We start from the raw sequence: 25,435 nt of genomic DNA, 5'->3' as shown, positions 1-25,435 counted from the left end.
CCCCCCAACCAATGGCATGTTACGTTGTAGGGCTTGTAGTTTTTTTGTTTTGTTTAAAGTTTCACTGTGGCCTAAAACCCCCAGCAGACAAAGTGCCGGTGGATAAAACATCTGAACTGGTCACTTGTCAGTTATGTTGTAAAATTATACAAAGTTGCCTTGTCAGCTATTTTAAAATTTTGCAACGTTGACTGCTCCATTTATAAAAAAAAAAAAAAAAAAAAGCTTGTTTCACATGTAAATCCAAAACTAAACTTTGCTTATATGTTATGTGAGCTTTCCTTGCATCATGCACTAATACAAGCATCGGAAATGTGAATAATTCTTTCCTTATGTATAGAGTAGTGTTTTCTACTAAGCTTATAACACTATAAAGGTATACCATGCTTAGCAACACAACCTTCCCTAACACAAATAAGTTAAGGACAGGTGGTAGTTACAGAAGGAACATATCACAGTTCACTCACACATAAAGAACAGGTATTGCACAGATAGCTAACTAACAAATAAGATGTGGTAAATGACTACTGTGCGATTTCCATGAACATAAAAAAAGTTCAAAACTCCTGGAAGGAACAGCCAAACCTCTTACGGAATTGAGATACATTCATATACTTGTATAGGATGCTGAATGCTTATGTACCTAATGAGGGATGCCTCATTAGTGGCTTCCATATTTTGCATTGGGAAGGATCCAACAGTAGTAGTGGTCACTGGTTGTACAGTCTCCTGGTACGGGTTTCCTAGTTTGATTGCATGTATGTCACTAATGTAGACTTATTTCTCCTTTTTTTTTAAACTGTTAGACCTGTATTCAAATTATACGTGGACGAGATAAAAACAGGTCTTTATTGTTGTTATAGATGAAGCAGCATTAGAGTCTGTTAAACCATATTAGAGAGAGGTTTATATACAACACACATCCTAAACTGAATTATTTCAAGGTGCTCTCAAATGTGATGATCAAATAAAAGGAGTCAGAGGGAATAAAATAATTTCCCAGGGGCACACCGTTTGGTCAAGCTGTGAAACTGTGACTGAAACCAAAGTCGTTGGGTAAGTGCCTCGCAGCTAGTTTTTGCCCTCGGTCCAACAAAAGATTCTGACTGGCCTGGGCATGTTAGGTAGGTAGATTCAAAATATTCTTTGTATTTTTATAAGATGGGGCAACAGCATTGGAAATACCCTTCTTCATAGAACAGGTACACCTTGGTCAGAAACAGTGAAAGCGTCACAACTTCACAGGACAGGTACAGCTAGGGTAGCATCGGCACAAGCCTTTCCCATCACAGGCCAGGTTGAATTGGGCAGCACCAGTGCAGGCCTGCCTTGTTCATACAACTGGGATTGTATGACAGTAGCAAAGTCAGCTTCCTTCTCTTACAGAAGGCAGTAAGTAAAAGCCTCCATTTCCTTAGGACAAATCTAGCATGGCAGAGTTGTACAAGCTATCAGTGTTCACAGAACATAAAGGGTTATGACACGATTGACATATAGGTTACAGACAATTATTTGGAGTTTTTGCATAATTTCTGAGATGAATGTATAGGTGGATGAGTGATTTAACATACAAGTGTTAACAGTGTTCTCGTTTACCATCCGGAAAGTGCTTCTGCTGTCGGTTGGACACCTGCTATTAGTGTTAATTCTGTTGTGTTCAATGTATGGATGTAGTTATTACCTAATACATCATTGCTGTTTGAACTAGCCTCACTGCAGCATAACTGCTTTAAACAGGCATACAGTTTTCAACCTCTTCGAAAAGCTTTTCCAGGAGCTGTACAATTTCACGCTCAGTGCTTCACCTGTTCAAAATGTTGAGGGCCGCCAGTGCAACAGACTACATAATAAATGTACAATTTGAGAAAAAGGGAGTTATATCAATCCACTTGAACAGTTATATTGACTAATTTTAAGTGCATTGAACTATGGGCAGAGATTCACTTTTGCTGCACAGATTGTGGATAAAGGATTTCACATTGAGAACCAGTGGCATAACACTAGCCGCCAGGGGTCCCCGTTGTGTGGGAGGGCTCTCCAGTTCAAGGGGCCCCCCTCAGCAGCACACAGTCACGCACTGCACACTGACCAGCACTATACTTCGGCGGCAGGCTCCTGGCCTAAGAGTGAATGCCTGGATCCGGGGGGGGAGAAGTGTCACATGTACTTTGCAAGGTGGCGGGGGCTCAGGTTTAGTTACGCCACGGTTGAGAACCCAAGAATACAACTAACTACAGGGCACAGTTTTTAAAATCTTTTTTTTACATCTCTATTTTCTGCATGTGTAAAAAAACAAAAATAAATAAAACAAGAGAAATCATCATGCAAAGATTAGAATATAATTTCCTATGACTTTGTGGTAAGACCAGACGGTTTTCACTGTCTTGCACCCAGACATGAGCCATTTTGGAAGATGGACATTTTATGAGTCAAACAGTCTTGTAGTAATGGAGCGCTCAAGAACCATAAGTGTAATGGTTCTATTAAAGGTCTTTTGAGGGCTAAAGTCTCAACAAGAAATCCCAAAAGTGACATCAATGGCACATTTTTAACCATTTTCCTAATATGTTGTTTAAAATTAATTGGGTGTTGGATGGTTTGATACATTTATGATTTTTTTAATGCTGTGTCACAAGTTAAAATACTAATTTCATTTTTACAAAGACTGTCCGTTGGTAAAGCTGAAAAATATTTTTGGATGACCATAAAATCCTATTGTTGTAAAGCAGTTTAGGAATATTTAGATCTCCCTCTGAGTTAAGAATGGAAACAAGAGCTTATTAAATGGGATTCTGCCGATTTACAATATTGGGTTTTCGCTTTATCTGGCAAGAAAGTTTGGAAAACATATGATGCCCTTTAAGCTTTGCTGGTGAATAAAATATTGTTTATGTTCTGTATATTTGTCTGGGTATGTCTGGTCCGTAAAGTCATTTAATAAGACAATCCTTTGTTCGTTGGGAGTCTGAAATTGTACCAGTGGAGTCTTAGAATGTTTTTGAGTGGCACCAATTTGTAGCCCACCCCCCCAGTCAGCTGTTTTTTTAAAAAACTGTATAAGTTTGCTACTATATAAACGTTTAAATTATTGATATTTATTCTATCATGTTTGTAAGTTGTTTTTTGTTTGTTTTTTGTCGAAAATTTGTACTAGATTTTGTAAAAAAAAAAACAAAGAAAATGGTACAGTAGAAATAAATAACCACCAGTTGACACATCACTAAAATGGCCGAAATTGCAGGGCCGTCTTACCTGGCAGCCTGTTCAATATTAACTGCTTTCATCGGTGTTAATACGTTTTTAATTGCATTCATGTACACTACACTCTTGGCCATGGAATCAATCAGTTTATAGCTTCCATTATCATGGTGGATACATAGTTTTTATTTGGAAGTTTTTTAGTCTGGCATGCTTACTAATTTATAATAAATTTGTATTCTTCATTCTTAATCGTAATGGTCTTTATTTTATGTTGGAGTGTTGCGGTAAGCAGGGTAACGATGCCATGGGCCCTAGTGCAGACAAGTAAAACAGGAAATCTATGTACCCCCCTGGTTAGGCACTAGAAGGTAGTGATAATTGTGCCGCAGTACGCATCTTAAATCAATGGGTCTGTATGCCAGTGCGTGCACTGCAAAAGTGTATGCTCAGCCCCTGAAGTACTGTCAGTAACATTACAATGTCTACCATCATGTTCCATGGTACTGCCTCCAAAGGGTATGTCTCTGCTTCCCAAATTACCTTTTCCTTGGAGACCTCTGTCCTGATCAGTGTTAGAGCTGTAGCTGTATTCTTGAGCATGCCTGCTGAAAAGACGAGATATGATTTAGAAACTGCAAGCCAGGGGCGGCCGTCGCATACTAAAAGTGGTGGGGTGGGTGGAGGGAGCATGGGTGGAGGGGCGTGCAGGGGATGTGGGGCACGTGGCAGACGCAGGAGGGTTTTAACATTAAAATAAATAAACGTAGCTGGTGCTGCCGGCCATCTCTCACTCCTCTTCCTGGTCCCAGCAGCTTCAGAGACTCCCTATGCTTTCCCTGCGCTGCTCTCAGTGCTATTACCAAGCACAAGGGCAACCCGTGGGTTGACCTGAGTGGGCTGTGTTACGGCTTGCTCAGACCCAGTGAGTCTGTGTTGTTTCTCCAACCCGGCTGTCAAATACAGCTGGGTTACAAAAACCTAAGTGTGCATGTCTGTTAGGCCAGTGTAGAAAGGCCGGCCAAACAGACATGTGCACGTAAGTGCACTCACTTAAGACTATTTTGTTCTAGTGTCCAGTGGCTGTTCTCTAGTTCTCTAATGGCATTAGGTGGATGCTTTTGGCACTTTAGCTCCTAGAGACATTGTTGATTGTGTTGTGCACTATAAAATGCTTTTACTTTATAAACTCACCTTAATATGTTGATGTCCACAGTTTCTGTGTACTTGTGCCGTAGACATTTTCTCAGAACCTGTGCAAACATTGTAGTGACATTTCACTTGTCACATGGATGTAACACATACAAGTGTTAGCCCATGAAATCTCCCCTGTCCCTTTTTAAGCGCTCTAGAATATCTCCAGCCATTTTTTTTCAACACCTCATGAAATTAAATGAACACTGTATGTATAGAAAGTAAACGCTAAGACTTAGTAAAGCATTGTAGACCAAACGAAAAGAGAACAACACTTAAACTTCAAAAATAAAATGAATCCTTCTAAAAAGTAGGCAGTTTCTTGTGATGCTGTAAATAGGAGTTGCTTGTCCTTTAAGTATGAGCACCTCATCTTGTCACATCTTTGTCTCTTGTTTCAGCAGCACTTCCCCTGCCACAGAAATAGTACGTATTCCACCACAAACCAACAGACAGATTCCCATCAAAGCTCATCTTTTCTGTGGGAACAGGTAAATGGGACAAATTAAATTCAGCCCACATTTCTCCACCCATGCCCTTGTGAATCCAGATGAGACAAATTGTGGAAATCTACACAAGACAAAAAAGCAGTGAGTTCCCAGTCTCTTCTCATCCTGTGTACACTCTAAATAGTTGTTGGTCCGATATTCTACTCAACCCTCCTTTTTCAGTCACTAGCACCTTTCAAGCAGCATCTGCTTGTCAAATAACTTATGCAAGGAAATTTTATAAAATTTCCTTGTCTTTTTACATCATCCTTCTACTAGTGACACCACTCCCATTGGTAATGTCTCTCTCAATCAAATAAAAACGTTTTTATACATTTTAATTGAATTCACAAACAAAATGTAAAGGTTTAGAAATGGGGCCTCTAGTGTGCAGTGGTTTGCATCCTGTCCAAGTAGGGGCCCTCACTGTAGACGGGGTAAGGGAGTCACACAGCTAAGAAAACCCCCATCACAGTCCCTCGGACCCCAGGTACAGTACCTTGGAAAACAAGGAAACATAAATGTTGCATGGAGTGTGGGAGGTGAGGCGTCGCTGGAGCCAGTGTAGTCTCGATTCCTTACTGCTTCCAGGGAGATGACACATCGGTTCCTTACTGGTAGGCAGGGGAGGTGAGGGATTGGTTCCTCACGGTTGCAGGGGAGGTGATGCGGCATCAGTGGCGAGGCATCCGTTCCTTACAACCCGGCAGGGTCGGTGAATCCAGCAGGGAAAGATGTGAGGATTCGCAATCACGCCACAGGTGCTGCAGCGGAGTGGGGTGTCACGGACGCCGGTGTCACTGCACTCGGGATACACGCTGTAGCGGGACCTCGGAGGTGCTGTGGCAGCACAAGGCCTGTGCTGAAGTTCACTGTCGTTGGAGACCGCGGCTCCGGTGCAGGCAGGGTCGCGGAGTCAGACACAGGTGTCTGTTCCGAAGGTGCTCTGGAGTCGAGTCACATGGTTTCTTCATGGTTGCACCAGAACTCACTCCCATAGCCCCAGAAACTGGATTTGGCACCACTAGGCAAGTCAGGACTTTCCGCTAGAGAGCCCTGGTGCTGGCAAATGAAGTCTTTGATGTCCCTGAGCCTTCTTAACAGGTGGCAAGCTCAGTCCCAACCCTTGGAGGAACTTTGAAAGCAGAATGTCAAAAGCAAAGTCCAGTACTTTCACTCGCAGGATAGAAGCAGCAGGCCAGTACAGCAAAGCAGCAGGCAGAGTGCAGTCCGTCTTACAGCATCCAGCTCTTCTTCCTGGCCAATGTCCTCAGTCCAGAAGGATTCTAACTTTGTGGGGTCAGAGATCAAGTACTTATACCCATTTCTGCCTTTGAAGCAGGCAAACTTCAAAGAAAAGTCTTTGCAGTACACAAGACCCTGCCTTTCCTACCCTGGTCCCAGACGCTCTCCAGGGGGTTGGAGACTGCTTTGTGTAAGAACAGGCACAGCCTTATTGAGGTGCAAGTGTCAGCTCCTCCCACCACTCTAGCCCATCAGGATTTGCAGGAAACGCCTGGATTCCCTTTTGCGGCAATCAATCAATCAAACTATTTCTAAAGCGCACTACTTACTTGTTAGGGTTTCAAGGCGCTGGGGGGGAGGGAGGGTGCTGATCGAAGAGCCAGGTCTTGAGGTGTCTTCTGAAGGTGAGCAGGTCCTGGATCTGTCTTAGGTCAGATGGGAGGGTGTTCCAGGTTTTGGCGGCGAGGTAAGAGAAAGATCTACCGCCGGAGGATCTGCGCCGGATGCGGGGGATGGAGGCGAGGGCGAGGTTGGCGGAGCGGAGTTGTCGGGTTGGGGTGTAGAAGCTGAGTCTGCTGTTCAGGTAGGTTGGGCCGGTGTTGTGAAGTGCTTTGTGGGTGAGGAGCTTGAAGGCGATCCTCTTGTCGACGGGGATCCAGTGACTGTCTCTTAGATGGGGGGTCGTGTGGCTGTGGCGAGGGATGTTGAGGATGAGTCGGGCGGAAGCGTTTTGGATGCGTTGGAGGCGTTGCAGGTGTTTGGACGGGATGCCTGCGTAGAGTACGTTGCCGTATTCGAGCCTGCTGCTGACGAGGGCCTGAGGTACTGTTTTTCTTGTTTCGGTTTGGATCCATTTATAGATTCTGTGAAGCATGCGGAGGGTGTTGTAGCAGGAAGAGGAGACGGCGTTGACTTGTTTTGACATGGAGAGGGATAAGTCGAGGATGAAGCTGAGGTTTCATGCGTGGTCGTTTGGTGTTGGTGGGGTGCCCAGCGTGGCTGGCCACCACGAGTCGTCCCAATCGGAGGGGCTGGGCCCAAGGATGAGAACCTCTGTTTTGTCCGAGTTGAGTTTCAGCTGGCTGCTTCTCATTCAGTCGGCGACGGCTTTCAGGCCCTCGTGGAGGTTGGTTTTGGCGATGTGTGGGTCCTTGGTGAGGGAGAGGATGACTTTGGTGTCGTCGGTGTAGGAGATGATGTTGAGGTTGTTTTGACGGGCCACTTGTGCGAGGGGGGCCATGTAGATATTGATCAGTGTTGGGCTGAGGGATGAGCCCTGGGGTACGCCGCAGATGATGTTGGAGGCTTTGGATAGGAACGGGGGGAGGTGGACTCTCTGGGTTCTGCCGGAGAGGAAGGATGTGGTCCAGTCGAGGGCCTGGTCTTCGATCCCTGCTTCGAGGAGGTGGATTTTCAGAGTGTGATGGCAGACAGTGTCGAAGGCGGCCGACAGGTCTAGGAGGATGAGGGCTGATGTTTCTCCATTGTCGAGATGGCTTCTGATGTCATCTGTGGTGGCGAGGAGGGCGGTCTCGGTGCTGTGGTTTCTTCTGAAGCCGGACTGGGACTGTCTAGAGTGAATTCACAAACAGCCCAACTGTCATCCAGACGTGTATCCCGCAGACAGGCAGAGGCACAGAATGGTTAAGCAAGAAAATGCCCTCTCTCTAAAAGTGGCATTTCCAATCTTACAATTTTAAATCCAACTCCACCAAAATATGTATTTTTAAATTGAGAGTTCAGAGACCCCAGACTCCATATGTCTATCTGCCCCCAATGGGAATTACACTTAAAAGACATTTCAAGACAATCCCCATGTTACCCTATGGGAGATATAGTCCTTGCAAAAGTGAAAAACAAATTTAGCTGTATTTCACTATCTGGATATGTAAAACATACCAGTACATGTCCTGCTCTTTAAATACACTGCATCCTGCCTATGGGGATTCCTTGGGCCCACCTTGGGGGTAACTTGCATGTAGTAAAAGGTAATGTTTGAGCCTGGCTAGGGGGTGCACATGTCAAGTCAAAATGGCAGTTTAAAACTGCCCACTCAGACTCTGCAGTGGAAGGTCTGAGACATGTTTACAGGGCTACTCATGTGGGTGGCACAATTAGTTCTGCAGGCCCAATACTAGCATTTGATTCACAGGCCCAGGGCACACATGGTGCACTATATTAGCGACTTACTAGTACGTCAGATATGCCAGTCACGGATAAACCATTCACCAATGTAATTTAGACATGGAGCACTTGCACTTTAGCACTGGTCAGCAGTGGTAAAGTGCCCAAAGCCCAAAAGCCAGCAACAATGAAATTCAGCACAGGATCTAAAAGAGGAGGTCAGTAGCAAAAGGTTTGGGAATAACCCTGCAAAGCGGGCCATTTCCTACAGGTTGCAATAAAGTTATCTCAGGTGTTGTTCAAAATAGCTCAAGAACGATGAAAGTAGCTGACTGGAGAAAACCTTTTTTCCACACATAGAAGAATGTTTAATTCAGGAACAAAAAAAGTGGTGGACATAATTTAAATTCGGCTCAACATCTTGTTGAAAACATATGAATTTATCCAATGCCATGTAGGTGAATTCATGCTTAGAAACACATTAAACACACTGACCATGAAGGCACTGGAATTCCCATGTAATTGCATCCCCAGCTGTTTACAGATAGGTTGAGTTTGAATGTGTCTCGTTGAGTTATGCCAGGCATCAGTGCCTTGTAATGTCTTTATGTAAGTGCTTCTCCAGCCCATGCCTACTGCTTATGTGAAAGCCTTACCCCCTGATTGCATTCATAATGTGCATTGTTTCTACAGCAATTGTTAGTCTGCTTTTACAAAAACAAAATCTAAAACGTCAGTGCTTGGTGTGTCAATGGGTGCATTTAAAAAAAAAAAACAGACTTCTGTCTACACTCAGGCCCTCAATCTGAGTTTGGCGGTCCGAGGACCACCGCTGGCCCTAGGGAGCAGACCGCCATATTATGACCATGGTGGTATTCCGAGCGGAACGCAGCCAAGTCACCGCCAGTGTGGTCTCGCCACTGCCGGCGGGAACCAAGTTTCCGCTGACCATATTACAAGGTTGCACTCAGCCAGGATCTCTGCTGCGGTTGCCCTGCCACGAAAAGCCTGGCGGAAATTAACTACATCAAAGGGGACACCCATCTTCAGGAACACAGGCACGTCTGCAGCCGCCATGGAACATAAACTGGAAGTCTTCCTACTGCTCCCACAGGCCATACAGCTCCATAACTAGTGACACCAGTGAAGACAACAACCGTAAGTACAGCCACATAGCACCCACTGGAGGGAAGGACATTAGTACACAACCACACAAAACCCCGCCACGGCTAGCCACACACACGTGCAAACAAACACCTGTACCAACACACACACACACACACACACACCCAAATCACACATATACAACACATACATGTGGATGGAAATCCAGGACAAGTTTGTTCCCCTCGACCCCAACGGGTATCTGGTACAGATATATTAAATAGAAATGGCAATATATTAAAAAAAACTATGTACAACATAGGCCTACTGGCCAGACCAACTGTATGAGGTGCACCAGGCACCCCTCTTGACTCCTGACTGTAAAGTGGCCTCCACAGGACAGGGTCATCAATGGGGCATGCAGGCACCTCAGGGACCTGTGGTGGCGAGGTGGGTTTTGGGTTTGGAGGGGGGGGTCCCTTCGTTTGTGGGGGTTAGGTTTGGACTTTTGGGGGAGGGGGCATGGCTTTGGGTTTGGGAGGGGTAGCCTTGGGCCTTGTCGGGGGTAGAAGTCTGAGGTGGGGGGGCATGGCTTGTACCAGGGGGACCATGAGAGGACTGGGAGGTGGAAGGCAGGGGTTTAGGGAGGGTAACAGGGCGCTTGGGGGGGAACAGGGACTGCGACAGTGGGAAGGAACTTGCAAAATTCCTGCAGGAAACGTTTTTTAGGGACACAAGGGTGGTCATGGAAAAAAACGTTTGGGAGGGGGAGTGGTTGAGAGGTGTGTACCTGGATGTGCCTTGGGTGTGAGTGTGCATGCCGTGTGTGTGCTGTGTGACTGTTAGGTGGGTGAGTGTGGGAGTTCAGGTGTAGTGGGAGGCGGCGGGGAGGAGATGCAGGGAGATGGTAGGGTGGACTTGTGAATGTATATTGTGGTGGTGCCTGCAGGTGGGGTGGATGTGCTGCATGTGGAGGTGTTGACAGTTGTGCTGAGTGTGCATGTAGTGTATGGGGGTCTGCTTTGTGACTGGGAATGAGGGCACATGTGGCAGGATTTAGGAGTGATGATGTGGTGACTGCAGGTTTGACTAGTGTATTGTCTGTTAGGGGGAAGGTGGTAGGGAGTCCATGTAGGGAGTGGATGTTGTCTGTTGTGTGTGTGTGTGTGTGTGCATGGCGGTGGTGGTGCTTGTGTTTGTCATTGCGAACCATGTCTGTTGATGTGGATGCATGTTGGCATGAAAGTGTGCCTTGGACGGGTGTGGGGAGCGGGCTGTGGGATTGGGAACAGGTAGTTGGAGGCGGGATGGAAGAAGTGACACTGGCTGCCGTCAATGAGGCTAGAGCCTGAAAGGATCTCTGCAGGGCAGCCAGGGCACTGTGAATGCCTTCCAGGTAGGCATTGGACTGCCGCATCTGTGATGCCAGTCCCTGGATGGCATTCACAATGGTTGATTGCCCCACAGAGATGGATCTCAGGAGGTCAATAGCCTCCTCATTGAGGGCAGCAGGGCTGACTGGGGCAGGGGCAGAGTTGCCTGCAGTGAAGGCGATGCCCACCTTCCTGTGTGAGCGGGCACGGGCAACTGGGTGGCGAGCTACAGGGAGGGCAGTGCTTGTAAGGGGGTGGCGGCCAGGAATGGTGCTGGGATGGTCCCAGATGGGTCCGCCACCGCCAGGGAGCGTCCATCAGAGGAGGAATCTGAAGATGTGGTCAATCCTTACCCACCCCTCCCCCCCCCCCCCCCCCCCTCGTCCCCCCTCGTCCCCTCTGCTCCGCTGGTATCAGCCTGCTGGGTCCCGTGGGCTGCAGCTTCCCCACTCGCCGGTGCCCCTTCTCCTTCACCTGATGATGTTGATGCACACAAAGAGAGGGGCCGAGATGGAGGGACGGTAGCAGAGAAAGATGGTGCAGTGGGTCAATACCAACCCAACATTCACACAGAGTAACAACATGATTATCTGCTGCTATGCCATGGCAGGCCATGCCTTCACCTATATGTGCTAAAACAGTAGGACACCATGGGGGACAGTACAGCAATGCTAATGTAAACCGCTGAAGTGGGAACATTTGCACTCATTTACTTGATGAGGGTCATACTTGTCACACTTGCCCGGTACTTTGCACATTCTCATGGTCATTCATGGAGACATATTCTGTACTTCTTACTCAACCGAATCCTGCATGGCTAGGTAGCATGCCCATTAATCACTTAACATTTAGCACAGTAACATCTGGGGCCACAGTGCCTATTTACACATACAGTACAAGGCAGCTGAATGAGGATTCACTATTTACCTCTGTCAGTGTTTGATTGATACTGATGGCAATGCCCTGACACCTCAGGTGTACTGATGCTGGTGGTAGGATCTGGGCTCTCAAACTTTGTTGAAGGTGACCACACAAATCCCAAATTAGAAGTAAATGCCCTCATAAGTCACTGTCTGCAAGGAATGTGCACCCATCTTTGATACCAATCCTGCCAGGGTGGCTGATACCCATAGTCGACAGTCATCTACCAATGACCTACGCTACATCTTCCCACTAGTAGGTAACCCAAAGCCATTCAAGCATTACGTCAGTTAGGTGTGAGTGTGGACTTGCCCCCTTGTGGCTGCTTTGCTGCCCTCAAGCGCCCATCCACCTCAGGGTAGGCCACTGCCAAAATGCGGGCCATTAGGGGTCAGGGTCCGACGGGCACCCCTACCTTGTTGGGACGATGTCCCCAGCTAAGCCTCTGCGGTCTTACATGCACAGCGTCTCAGGTCCTCCTAATGCTTTCCGCAGTGGGTGCTCTGCTGGCTAGCCAGGTCCACACTTGCTTGGCAATTGCACGCCAAACTCCGTTCTTCTGATGGGTGCTGACCTGCGTGAGTGACACAGACAGAAGGACAAAGTCATGTAGAGTGGCATCACAGGGACAGCAGTGGACATCACACAGCAGACACATCTCATGACCATACTAACATCGCTATCAGACAGGACAGTGACATAAGACTCGTGCTGCTTTGGTGCACCATACAACTGTCCATGCAGGTGTAGGACCCCGTCCACAAGCTACTCCAGCTCCTCTTGGGTGAAGGCTGGGGCCCTATTTCCTGCAGGACTTTGCATTCTCGCTCCCAGAGAGATTACACAGCAGTACACGCAATGGAGGTCTTGCTTGCACAAGTGTCAGAAGTCAAGTGAGCTGTGCTGCTGAAAATGGCGGTCACGGCTGCTGTGTACATAACAGTCACCGCTGGCGGTGATCACCATTGGCCTAGTCTCCCATAGGCAACAATGTTATCCAATGAGGAGTTGCACGGCGGCTGAGAGGGCCTACTGCCATGGTGACTAATGCAGGCAGAATGAGGTCACTTCCATCTGTCCTGTGCATGCAGGAGAGGCGGCTGCCATTTTACATGTATTTAGTTAATTGTAGGTGAATTTTAGGTGCGTCACGGATGAAATATAGTGACTACTGCATGGATTGACTATGTCCACACATTAAAGACATCACCTTTTGACTTATCCTTTCTCCTATTCCCAGATACCGTCAATGGTGAGAATGAGATATGCTTCTGTGTACAGGCCTCTAGTTGGCCTTACTACCCTGGGAGAGAGGCATGTCATACAGACGTATCGTCTGAACCATCAAACCATCATGGAGCTGAGTACCCATTTGGAGCCGGATCTGTTGCCTGCCATACGTCTTCCCTATGCCATCCTCCCACAGTACAGATGTTGAAAGTGCTCCACTTCCTTGCCTCAGGGTCGTTCCAGATGACAGTGGGCTTGGCAGCAGGGATGTCACAGCTGATGTTCAGTTTTATGTTGAAGGATGTTCTGGGTGCTTTACTCAAACATCTGCCCAGCTGCATCAGGTTCTCCCAACGTGCAGATTTGGCCACTGTCAAAGCTTACTTCTATGATATGGCACATATCCCTCATGTGATAGGGGGCTGTAGATGGCAACCACATTGCCTTGGTTCCTCCCAGGAGAAATGTACAAGTGTACAGGAACTGTAAAAACTTTTACTCCATCAATGTCCAGCTGGTGTGTCTCGCTGACCGGTATATCTCCCAAGTTACGGCCAAGTACCCTGGTTCTGTGCATGACTCCTTCATTCTGAGGAACAGCAACGTCCCACTCATGATGGCACAACTGCGGAGGGACAGGGCCTAGCTTATTGGTATGTATCCAATTCATATAGTATGTGTGCCACTGTAATCTCACCTTTCTTCACAATCTGCCCTGTGTCTCTACCCGTATTGAGATGGGTCCAACCTTTGTGCACTCAGGTGACTCTGGCTATCCTAACCTTCCCTGGCTGCTGACACCTGTGAGATATCCAACTACAGATGGTGAAAACCGTTTCAATGAGACCCACGGCTGGACGAGGCTTGTCATCGAGAGGACCTTTGGGCTTCTGAAGACCAGATTCCGCCTGCCAGATCATTGTTGCCTGCTGCATGCTACATAATCGGGCCCTGAGACGTCACATCCCATTGCTGGTTGTAGAGGAGGTGTCTGCTTTACCAGTGGCTGATGACAGTGACATAGTAAGTGATGAGGATGCAGCTGACTCAGGACAGGTATGAACAGGTATGTTTAGACTGTTTTGTATTTGAACTGTACTCCTGTCTTCCTAGTGACATAGCACCTCCTGGTGTGTCATCAGTGGAGGTGTTGAGTGCAGCTATCCCTTTGGGTGGGTTGGGGAGGGACATATTGCCCATCAGGGGTGGTGTTACTGTTCAAATGTGAGTGCTATTTTCACTCTGCTGTTGTGTAGCATCACATCTGCAAAGTACCTCCCATGCTGTATGTTCCCTGTACTGCTATTTCAACTGAACTGCGAATGAAGTGACCAACATTTTGGTGTCGTCAGTAATGCTACTTATCCTCTCAGTCCATAATGTCAGAATGTTTTACCTAACTTTTACTGACTGTGGAACATTCCTCAACTTGAGTTTTGTCAGCTGTGATGGAAAGACCATACATATGGATGCCAAGTGGATGTGGATCTGCCATGGAAATATGGTTTGAGATACCACTCGCCAAATCATACTAAGGAGCTTGACATAGTACTACATGTGTATTGGCTGGCAAACATTGACTCCTATTGTGATAGTTGTCCCTGTCTTGGTCTATTTACAGGCCGTTTGTGTGGTGCAGCTATGTTTCCTGCCCTGCCTAGTGGCTCCCTTGACACATGTAGCCAGAATATGTTGTCTCGACCATCATCCCTGCTGCATATTGCTCCCCATTCTGTCAATCTCACAGACTTTTGCAGGACAGTGGGTTGAATGTTACGACATGTTGTACAACAGAAAATCATACTTGTTACCATAAAGACACGTATGCAGTTGCCGTGCTCCAAGGTGTTTAACGTGATTCACAAGTTCAGTGGGTGACGAGCGGGGTCATGGTGGGTGAAATCATCACAGTAGTTGTCCCAGCTGTAGGTAGTCCAGGTCCAGTATCCAAGGGGGCAGGGGAAAATGAGACATGACAGTTGACAGTCAACAGGGTGTGTCAGTGGCACAAATGGGAGAATGTTTAGAAGAGGTTGACTTCCTGGCAGTGGTTTTGGTATCAGGTCCTGCAGGATGCCTGGATGGTGGACCTCGCTTGCGTGTGGGTTCCTTAGCTACAGAGTAAGGGAGGCCGGTGGTCTGCGGGTCCTCTTACAAGGCCTCCATTCCACTAGCTGCCACAGAAGTGGAGGGCTAGGTTGGAATGTGGCTAGTGGAAGGGGTCTGCTGGTGGGTGGAGGACGCACGCTGGATGGTAGTGAGTTCCTTGAGCACCCGTGCAGTGAAGGCTATGTTGGTGTTGAGCGTCTGCAACTGCTGCATGGACTCCTGGTGGTATTTCCTCTGCAGCCTCTTGTTCTCCTGCAAGGTTGTGAGGATCTGGCCCATCTTGTCCTGGTATTGCTGGTATTCTCCGAGGACTTGGGAGAGGACCTCCTGGCTAGTCGTTTGCCTTGGATGCCCCATCCCTTGGGCTACAGGTGCCGTCCCACAGCCCCTGTCCCCATTGTGCCTGTGCCCCTGGCACAGTGTGCCCACTCCCAGTTGCACCGGGACCTTCATCGTTTTGGGTATGTGCCTTGACTGTGGTCCCTGTACTGTAGGGCACACTGCTGATTGAACATGGTTTGGGGAAAAGGGTTGGCTGTGGTGTCTTAGCCACTGCAGTGGGGGACTGCGATGTGTCCAGGGTGGGACTGGTGGTGGTGAACTGACCAGTTGTCCCAGATGGGCCAGGCAAGTAGTCTCTATCCAGACATTTACTGGGCCCTTCATCCTGGGGAGGGCTGTCTGTCTCTGGCATCCTCTGCAGGGTGGCAGTGACAGGGGTACCTGTGGATGGAAAGGGAGACAGTTACATTGTGGAGATGTACTTGTTCGTGTCATCGTCTGATGCATGGAGTAACTTGATTTGCTTCCTAGTGATGGCAATGAGAGATGCAGCACTGCAGTCATTGTTTGCAGGTGACGGTTGTGACATTGTTTCCATGTTCCATTGAGGGTTCAGGATAGTGGATATCATTGCTGTCATTGCCATGTAGTAGAATGCAATTGAAGCATCCAGTTGCTGTTGCATGTGCTATGATTTTCCGTGCAGGTGTTCCACTGTGAAGTGGGACTGTCATCTTTTGATGTGTAGGGAGTGATGCATTGTGGAAATTGTGGTGCTTGGCATTGTGATTGGTATCCATATGACAGGGAGGGACTGTTTGGGGATAGTGGAAGTCGGGTGGAGTGGCATGCAGGGGAGGGGCGGGGTGGTGATTGGGGGGGTGCAGAAGTGTGCGTTGGGTGGATTGGGGTGTGTTAGGGTGGTGGGGATGCATGCTGTCCAGGAGCGGTTGGTGCCTGGGGAGTGTTGTTCACTTACCAGAGTTGAGTCCTCTGATTCCAGTCAGGCCCTCAGGATGCAGTATGTCCAAGACCTTCTCCTCCCACAATGTGAACTCTGGGGGAGGAGGTGGGGGGGGGGGCCACCGCCAGTCTTGTTAATGGCAATCTGATGACGTTATACAATGAAACACACCTTCCCCCTAAGGTCGTTCCACCTCTTCCTTATGTCCTCCCTTGTGCGTGTATGGGTGCCCACTAAGTTGACCCTCGTCAACGATCCTCCGCTATATCTCCACTTTCTTGGCAATGGATGTTTGATTGACATGTGCTCCAAACAGTTGTGGCTTTACCCTGACGATTTCATCAACCATGACCCTCAACTCTTCATCAGTGAAGAGTGGGTGCTTTTGTGGGGACATAGTGGTGATGTAGTGGTTTGGGGGGGGTGATATGCGCAAGGGTGTGGTATTTGAGGACTGATGGTGTCTGTTGGGTGCTTATTTGGGGGTGCAGATGTGTTGGGGTGGTTGCAGTTGTAATGTGTGTGTTGTGTATTGCGTGCAATTTGTACGTGTGCCTGTAGTGTGTAGGTGCTAAATATCTGTATTTGCGTGCTGTCAATATGTGTCTGTGGTTGTAGTTACAAAGGATTGTGGGTTGTTTGTGTACTGTGGGTATGTGTGCAGGTGTGGGGTATTCATACTGTCCAATGAGGTGTTGGATTCTGACGGTTGTGATCTTTTGAGCGCAATGGTTTGCACTGCCAATGGTTTTCTGCCATTCAGTGACCGATGTGCAGATTTGTGGGTTGTGATATGGAGGGCAGGAATGTTATCGGTGTGGTTGGGCTGGTGGTAGGACAGTCTCTCTCCCTCCGTCGGTCAGCCTGGCAGTGTCGGATTTGTGGCTGTATTTGGGCAGTCCTCAGTTTGTGACTTGTTAAATGGCAGGATACCGCCATCACTGGCGGTCTTGCCAAAAGACTGCAAAACTCATAATGAGGGTATCATTGTTCTCTGTAGCATATCTAACCCATTACCCCACATGGATTTTTAGTAATTTCCAGGAGTGATAAGAGAATCTCGTTTGTAATTATCAATGACCTAGTTAAACTGAGTGTGGTGAAACTGTCTCTGGTCATTTGATGTGTTGTATAGGTTCAGTGGATCCTACGCCTCCCAATTGCTTCACGCGTCTTCATGTTGTCTTTAGAAGTGATTTCAATTACCAGTTGCATATGTAGGAGCCAACAGGGGGTATCGTAAAGTATTATAAAAGTGGCCTTTATGGTATCTCAGTTCTGTTTAATAGTTATCCTTTATGTAGTCTACTTACAGTGCTTTCAACTGGGCGTTTTCTAATGAGGTTGTATCTATAGAAGTTGATATTAATGGATAACTCAGAGTCCTGTAATTGTTTCCTGGCATTGCCGTTGTTGATCTCTGCTGAGTATTCCAGCCTTGTACAGAATACAAGTTACTTCTTGAGGGATATGCAGAAAGATAGGAAAGTTGGCACATAACTCTCTGCTGCCCAACCTGTACAACCAATATAATGATGGGAAGGTTGCTTCCTGGAGATTTCTACAAAGGGAAAAGAGGATGGACTTTATGATCGGGATGGCCACTGACCATCCACTCCATAATAATTTGTTTTCAATGTAAGGTATTTCCTGTAAAAATAGTGGTAAACATGGGTCCTTGAACTACATTGCAGGACACGGACCTCTTAATGACAAACCTGCGAAAGGATTTCTGACTGATGCGAACCTCTAGCCCAGTTACCTGTACATAGGTGTCATTTTCATGACTTGGACAGAATTGAAATAATCTCTGGAACAGTTTCACAAAGCATGCCACGGCTTCCACTATTTTATCCAGTTTGCAGTGGTACGTTACAAAACGAGAGCACTTTTGCCAATTACTGCTATTCCATTGAGAACAAACGACTGCTTAGATTGTTCATCATAGTTACCCATCGAGAATGTACTGTCATATAGAAAGATCAGTTCGAGTGCTTTTGGTTGTTGGGTATCGTCCAGCACTGATAACCGAGCTAAACCACAGCGGTGAAGTGTGAGTGGGATAGCTTGAAAGTAAAGGGCACATATTATTATTCCAGAACAGCTCCACATAGCTGCTCAGGATGTGTTAAACAGACATGCTACTTTCAATCAACCAGATCAGTATCATTAAGGCCAGTATGGTGGTGAGACGGCCCAGAAGCTGCACAAAAGAATAAACCAACACAGTTTTAACATCGTAATGAACAAAACGTAACTAACAGTGGGTCACCGCTTCACAAGAGGCACACACAGGTCTTCGGCACTCCCGCCTTTTGAAAAGGATGGACCAAACAATAATAACTTGCCAGTTATTTCGATGTTATACTCCATTACAAGAAACACCAAGGAAATCCAAACGAATGTGTGGTTTTATTTCTCACTAAGGCCATCATTGAGTGCCCCGGTAGGGTGGATATTTGAAATTGATTGCACATAATCAAACTGAATTGATTTGGTGCGTGAAGTAGCACGTTGTACAAGCTTTGATCTTGAAATAGGGGGCATTCCTTTGTAGTTTTTTGTGCTATCTGCACTAAAATCTGTTCTGCATATCCCAAATTTACCAGACACCCCTCTCCCCGGTGAAATTTATGTGGGTAAGTACATTTTCGGCAGTGTGGTGCTTGATGCGAAACTTGAAATTCCGAAGTGTGGTAACAGTTGTTACTGCACGTACCAGATCTTAAAGGGGAACTCATAATGTGAACCTTGGTTGAATTTTCAATGCAGTGTCTTATTGGTGCCCACATCTGCAACGCCAGATGTACTGCTTGGTAATGCCCAGCTTCTCACCAACCTTCAGGGAATACGCCCCTCCAGCACACCACTAGGACCTTGATGGGATAAAGTACACCCGCTGGGATGTCTCTTGACACCACAATAGGTATGCTGTATGCGTTTATAAAACTGCTCAGGGTTTCGTACGCTTGTTTTCCCTCCACTTTAATATGTTAACATTGAATCCCTAATTAGGACTTTATTCCCTTTTTTTATGCCAGCGCCTTTAACATTTAACAGTTTCAACTTGCATATGTCCTGTTTTTTTGTATGTAACAGGCCACGTTTTCAATAAATGCATAATATATATAATGCTCACTGCGTGTCCATTTTAATTTCGAAATGGGTTTCTGTAATATATACTCGATCTTGCACACGTTTTCTTTCGCAAGCGCCGTTGCCACACCATTTCCGAGTAGTAGTAAATTGTTCTGCCTAATCCTTTGGTTTTTACTTTTAATGACTGATGACTAGGCTAATAGTTTGTACTTTTCAGCTCATCATATGCCAGAGCATGATTCATGCCTCATTATTGCATATGCAACCACCAGCGTTTCTGTACTTGAAAAAAAACTTGATAAATAATGCCATGACGTAACTAAAGCTTATGAAAGTAAGGGCCCTGCTCTGATGTTCAAATGAACAAACACATACTTGTTCTTTAAGGTGGAGGGATTGGACTAATATGTTTTAATAGTGAAGGCTGCTGAAAGTGGTTAATGAACGTTGCAGGTCTCTGCAGCAAATTAAAAGTAGTTCGTCTTTTACTGGTGTTTGCACCAAGAGATCTGAGTGAAGCAAACTTGGTATTCATGTGATTCAAAGTCTCTTCTCCTTTTATGCCACATAGCACTTTAGGACATGTTAAAGCAGCTAAAGCTTAGATAAAAGTGGTAAACCTTACGAGTGACTTAAAATGTCATTCTGTTCAGTGACCATTGTTTTCCTGTGTTTTTTTTTTTTCAAATATGAGGCTAGAGGTTAAAAGAAAAATGGGGGGTTGAAACTCCATTTTTACCCTCCAGAGCAGATCATATACTCTGATACGAAGTGGTATGCGGAGGCCGCCTGCTCTGCTTTTAATATGACAGTTATAACACTACTGAGCAGAGCTGGATACTCTGGATTGGACACAGCATTGGTCTTTCTGCATTGCTGATGTACTTAGAACACTGCAAGCATGACCCATGCTTTGCATCATATGAACCTAGCACTTCTCACCAGAGCGGCTAGAAGTTTAATTAGAACATTGGAACGTTGGCAGCTCCATTGAAAACAATGGAGTGCTGCGGGCTTTTACTGGCCGGTAAAAGCCCGCAGCGCCAACATTCCAATGTTCGCTTTGTTCACAGCAATAGCTGTGAACAAAGCCTCACGGAGCCCGAGGGGATTTTGATCCCCTCGGGCTCCGTGAGGAATTTGTTTTATTTAATAGAACACTCTGCCCTGAGTGGCAGAATGTTCTAATAGCCTTAGAACCCGCCGTAGCGGGCTCTACCGGCTGTTAAAGGCCCTTGCCTTCGGCTCGGGCCTTTAACGCAGGAGCGGGCCTTTAATAGCCGGTAGAGCGGGTTCTAAGGCTATATTACAACATTGGAATGTTGGGAGCTCCATTGAAGACCGTGGAGTGCTCCGGACTTCAAATGGCTGGTAGAAGCCTGTAGCTCCAGCATTGCAATGTTTTTGTTCACAGAAGTTGCTGTGAACAAAGTCCTCATGGAGCCTGAGGGGATTTCCATCCCCTCGGGCTCTGTGTGCCACGCTGGTAAAGATCCATAAATATTTCATCCTAATAAACCGCTGCTCAATATTTTTCAAGAGAAGATTCTGTTCTAAAGGCAACCCAAATGCTTTTGAACACCAGGCGTTTGAGGGAATTACTATTGTCTGACACCCAGGTTGTATTGTTTGGGATCAAGGATAACAAATCTTCCTCTTTATTTTCTCCTCTGGCAAGTAGACCAAAATCCCACAGAGCTTCCCCTCTTTCCAGTAGTTTAGTGCCACAGTATAGTTGTGGGAAAGAGCATTGTCTAATGCTACTGAGATAAGATATGTATGCCAGTGTATAAGATGTTCTGACTTGTATATGTGATTCATTATCACAAAACTTTCACTGTTCGGTTGAGCGCCATTAAGAAATACAGTGAGGTGTAAGTTCAGCTTGCTTTACTGGCAGTGGGTCCAAGATGAAAACATATCTGTGCAAAGTATAACTATGTGGCTATTATAGTACTCCCAGGATGTTGCTTCATATTATCCGTGCACACACAGAAGAATAGAATGACATTGATATTGGCAATGTTTTGATAAGGTTTTTTTTTTTTTTTTTTTTACCTATCCACAGCTAATTTTCCTGAAGATGTAGTTGACAGTCTTCCTTCAGATATAGCCACTGGCATATACTACGGCTGGGGTTGTGTCGGTAATGGAGAGGTACACAAGATGGTTATGAGCATTGGCTGGAACCCATTCTACAAAAACACTAAGAAGTCAGCGGTAAGCGCATAACTTGTTCAGGATAACTGTTGTGTTCAAACTCTAAACCTATTTTTACTATTTGTGAATGTTCAGTGTCCAGAAACTCAGTGTTGCCCATTGTGCTGTATTATGGTTAACTTGGAGATTGTTGAAATTTGTTATTGCTTCTGGGAGCACTATGCGATGGACGTTGATGGTACTAAGTGCCTGTAGACTTCAGTGATGGGCAAAAACGGAGGTAGGCCCACTAAACAGAAGCTGTGAGGACGTAGAGGCTGGGAAATGTACATATATAATCATGACTTTGGCATGTTAAAGTATTTGGAAGCATTTGTGAATGTAAGGATGGTGGAATACAATGAAAATTTGCATTACGTTTTTCAACGGAAGAAAGCTTCTATCAAAGAACTCTTCAGTCTGCTTCTATTTAAAAGATGTGTGAGATTTGTACTGCTTATGTTTGATTCTTCAGCAGGTCCAGATTCACACAATTACCGGGTTACCCTTTTTATGCAATTTCTTTTTTCTTAAAATTGTATTGGAGAAAAAAAGAGAGAGACAAAAAAAGTTCAAAGTAATAGCAGCATAGAACACACCTCGTCAAAATCAGCCATAAGTGAAGGAATGCACAGATGTGTATCAGCAATCAATTACTGCATGTGCATCACCCAGACAGTACAAAGCATAGCACAAACAAAGTAAGTGCAGAGCAATGAACACATACAGCATTTCTGCGAATGCACCTCGGTTTAGCAGCTATAGTCTGATATAGGCTGGGCTGGTACCTCGCGCCCAGGGTAAGTGTCACCGGCCCCTTCACCCAGGGGAGGGTATCATTAGTATAAGTTCAATCATTAACGAGTACTGTGCTTAGAGGTAACCAGCAGTCAGTTCCTGCTAGCCCTCATTTTGCAAGTAGTATGTTTTGAAGGATTGCCAAACGTCTGTTGGTCTGGAAGAGGAAGACAACATATCTGCGTACATATCTAATTTTTCATTAGAATACACTAGGTCCACAATCCAGTGCTTGAGCTTGGGGTTCATTCTCCACCCCATCTACAGGCCACCACTCTCTTCATATCTGCAAGGTCCACATCTTTCACATAGCCTAGGAGACCCACATGTGGTTCCATCTCTATTTCACACCTCGTCATAACTGACTGGGCTGCAAAGACCTCCCAGTGTTTAGGAACCACAGGACACGCCCATTGTAAATGCAAGAAGCCCACATCCAGTCTACCACACCACAAACAGCAGCAATCCTGTCTTAAGCTATATCTGTGTGACTATTTAGGGGTACAATAGGCAGACTGCAGATATGATAATATATTATACAAAATCTTCTGCTGGAGGAGGCCTGACCAGTTTGAGTGCAGATATGTTTCCAGAGGGCCTCAGGAATTTTATTCCTCAGCTCCTCCTCCTCCCAACCTTTTCTCACCGCCAGGTCTGGGCCACGGTCTTTGCCATGCTTTATCATAGAGCACTGGAGTTCAGGCTTTTTGTGGACCTTGCCTCAAGCAAGCTATTTAGTGTGATGCTAGCCAAGGGTTCCCTAGGGATATATTTTCTTCAGCTGAAGATCGCTATGGTGTGCCCAGATATCCACTGGATATGCAGCCAATGACAAAAAAGTCCCTTGCTCATATACGCCTTCCAGCATCTGAGATTCTCACCCTATAAATGCATCTGCAGTAACCTTGTGTGTAACTGTAATCAGTGGGTGATTCAGTGGAGAGAGATGAAGGGAGTAAAGTACCTACACTCCAGTTCTTCCTCTCAGCTTGTTCCATGCATTTATTATGCTCTCTGCTGCACCATAGTGTCCAGGGTTAGCAGTTGCTGGTGTGCAGATAAGGGAGGACAGTGGAACTGGCGCCACGTAATCTGTCTCCACTGCCAAGTGTGGAAGGAAGAGCGTAAGTCGGTGCCAGTGGAAACCAAAATGAGCCTGCTCACATAGGTAGAATAAATCCAGGTCTGAAGTTTTGAACACTCCCTCCCCCCCCCCCCCCCCCTTTATGGAAGGGCAGTGTAAGTATCTCCCATTTTACCTGCAGCAACTTCCCAGCCCAGGCCAGGTGGACCTAATGCGATGTAAGCATTATGAAAAAGGCAGTGGTCAGTGGGAGGGGTATGTTGATGAATGGATGGAGCAATTTAGAGACCACCACCATCTTAATAAGCCCTATGTGACCAGCCAAAGAGAGCAGAGGTCTTGGGCAGCTATAGATTAGAGGAACCCCGTAGTTCATCTGTGTCACCGTCTCTGTTTTCGATTTATCCAAATCTCTAAGTATTTGAATTCCTCTGTGCACCAGTGCAGTGAATAATCCGGGACAAATTCTGTCATCTAAGCTGTTAATGCTAATATCCATGATTACCCCTAGTTGATATGTATGCCTGAGTGTGATTTAGATTTTATAAATTCTTGCAGTATCTCGTTAAGATTTGCGCTTGGCTTGTGCACATAAATAGGGGATATCAATATATGCCAGTTTCTGTAGCGAAGAGCATGTTCTGCATATTACTGCCGCACCCTGGCCGCCAGTGGCTCCACAGGAAGCGCAAACAGGAGCAGGAAGAATGGCATCCCTGGTTGGTGCCAGGCTAAAGCGCAAATGGCCTGGACAACTCTCCATTGATCCTGACCCTTGCTATAGGGTTTGTGTATAGGAGGTGCATGAAGGTCCAGGGAGTCCCATTAGGACAGTAGTCACTGCTTTCTACATAGTTTAGGGGAGGGAGTCACTTTGTCGGGCCCCATCAGAGACCAACAAGAGCCTGGGACCAGCAGTCCATGAGAGCGCTTATAAAATTCCATGAGCAGGCCATTCAGGCCCAGCATCTTACATGTGGGCAAGGATCCTATGACTACCAGTATTTCATCTAGTGTGAAAGGTTGCTCTAGAAAGAGCCTGTGGTGGCTGCTCAACCTGCCCAGAGCCACTTCATCAAGGCGCTCCCTGCGGAAGCATTTAACATTTCATAAGGCATTATTAATACCAGCAGGGTCCTGACAGGATTCACCCCTCTCATTAGTATTTCTATTGTGTCATTAGAGGCTTTTAGGTGTCGTATAAGCATTGCCAATTATCTACCTGGCTTCTCCCCATCACCAAACCTCACGCATATTCACCTCTAAATTTGCTTTCTCGTGTGGCTGTCTCCTTACATTCAGTAATTTAACTTCTGATTTACTTAGCGTATTACCCCATTCATTCTCCTCCAGTGTTCTGTCGAGTGTCTTTAGCTCATGCTCCAACTGCGTGAGTGTCCACGAAAGGCCATGGAGGATCTCACTGTGTTTAGCTGTATAGGTACCCTGAATTGTACCTAGGAGGCAACAGTGTCCTCATTTCGCTCAAAGAAATCAACAATCCCTCTCTGCAGGTTATCCTCAAAGACCGACTCCAGTAGATCATCTAGGGCGAGGCACCACTGCTGCCACATTTAGGAGACACCTGTGATCTCCAAGCTCAACTACACAGGCGAGTGATTAGAAAGCGTGTACGCAGCAGATGTATGCCGCACTCCCACATGGCCGTCTCCCCCATTATCAACCAGTAGTCAATAAGTGACTACCCCGTGTACCCTATAGAAAAATGTGCCTTCACGTACAGTGGTGCGCTTGAACCTTCAGATATCTCACAAGTGCGCTTGTATCATCTTTTAAATGCATGGATGCAAAGCCATAGTAATTAAGAGGGATGTACGATTGGTACAGATCTTCGTGGGGGACACAGTTGAAGTTCTCCTCCCCCAATCCATGAGTATGAGTCAGTGGAGAGAAGTTTACCCCATAAGCTGTTGGAGAAACCCAGATCATCGATACTCTGGCGATAACAAGTATCAGTTGTCACTCTCTGTGTGCCCAGTATCCCCAAAGGCATAGCATTACG

The 25,435-nt window shown here is 46.4% G+C and overlaps 1 protein-coding gene across 1 annotated transcript in view; it reads left to right on the top strand.

Annotated features, from left to right (window-relative positions):
- Positions 1-25,435, top strand: part of RFK (riboflavin kinase) — a 149,679-nt gene that overhangs the window by 8,344 nt on the left and 115,900 nt on the right. Inside the window, exon 2 of the mRNA XM_069229390.1 lies at positions 21,400-21,551. Coding sequence (XP_069085491.1) covers positions 21,400-21,551 — 152 coding nt within the window. The remainder of the gene's footprint in view (positions 1-21,399; positions 21,552-25,435) is intronic.

Source organism: Pleurodeles waltl, chromosome 1_1 (genome assembly GCF_031143425.1).
Source record: "Pleurodeles waltl isolate 20211129_DDA chromosome 1_1, aPleWal1.hap1.20221129, whole genome shotgun sequence".
Taxonomy (NCBI): domain Eukaryota; kingdom Metazoa; phylum Chordata; class Amphibia; order Caudata; family Salamandridae; genus Pleurodeles; species Pleurodeles waltl.
Note: the sequence above shows the minus strand (reverse complement) of the source record. Positions and strands in the feature narration are given on the sequence as shown.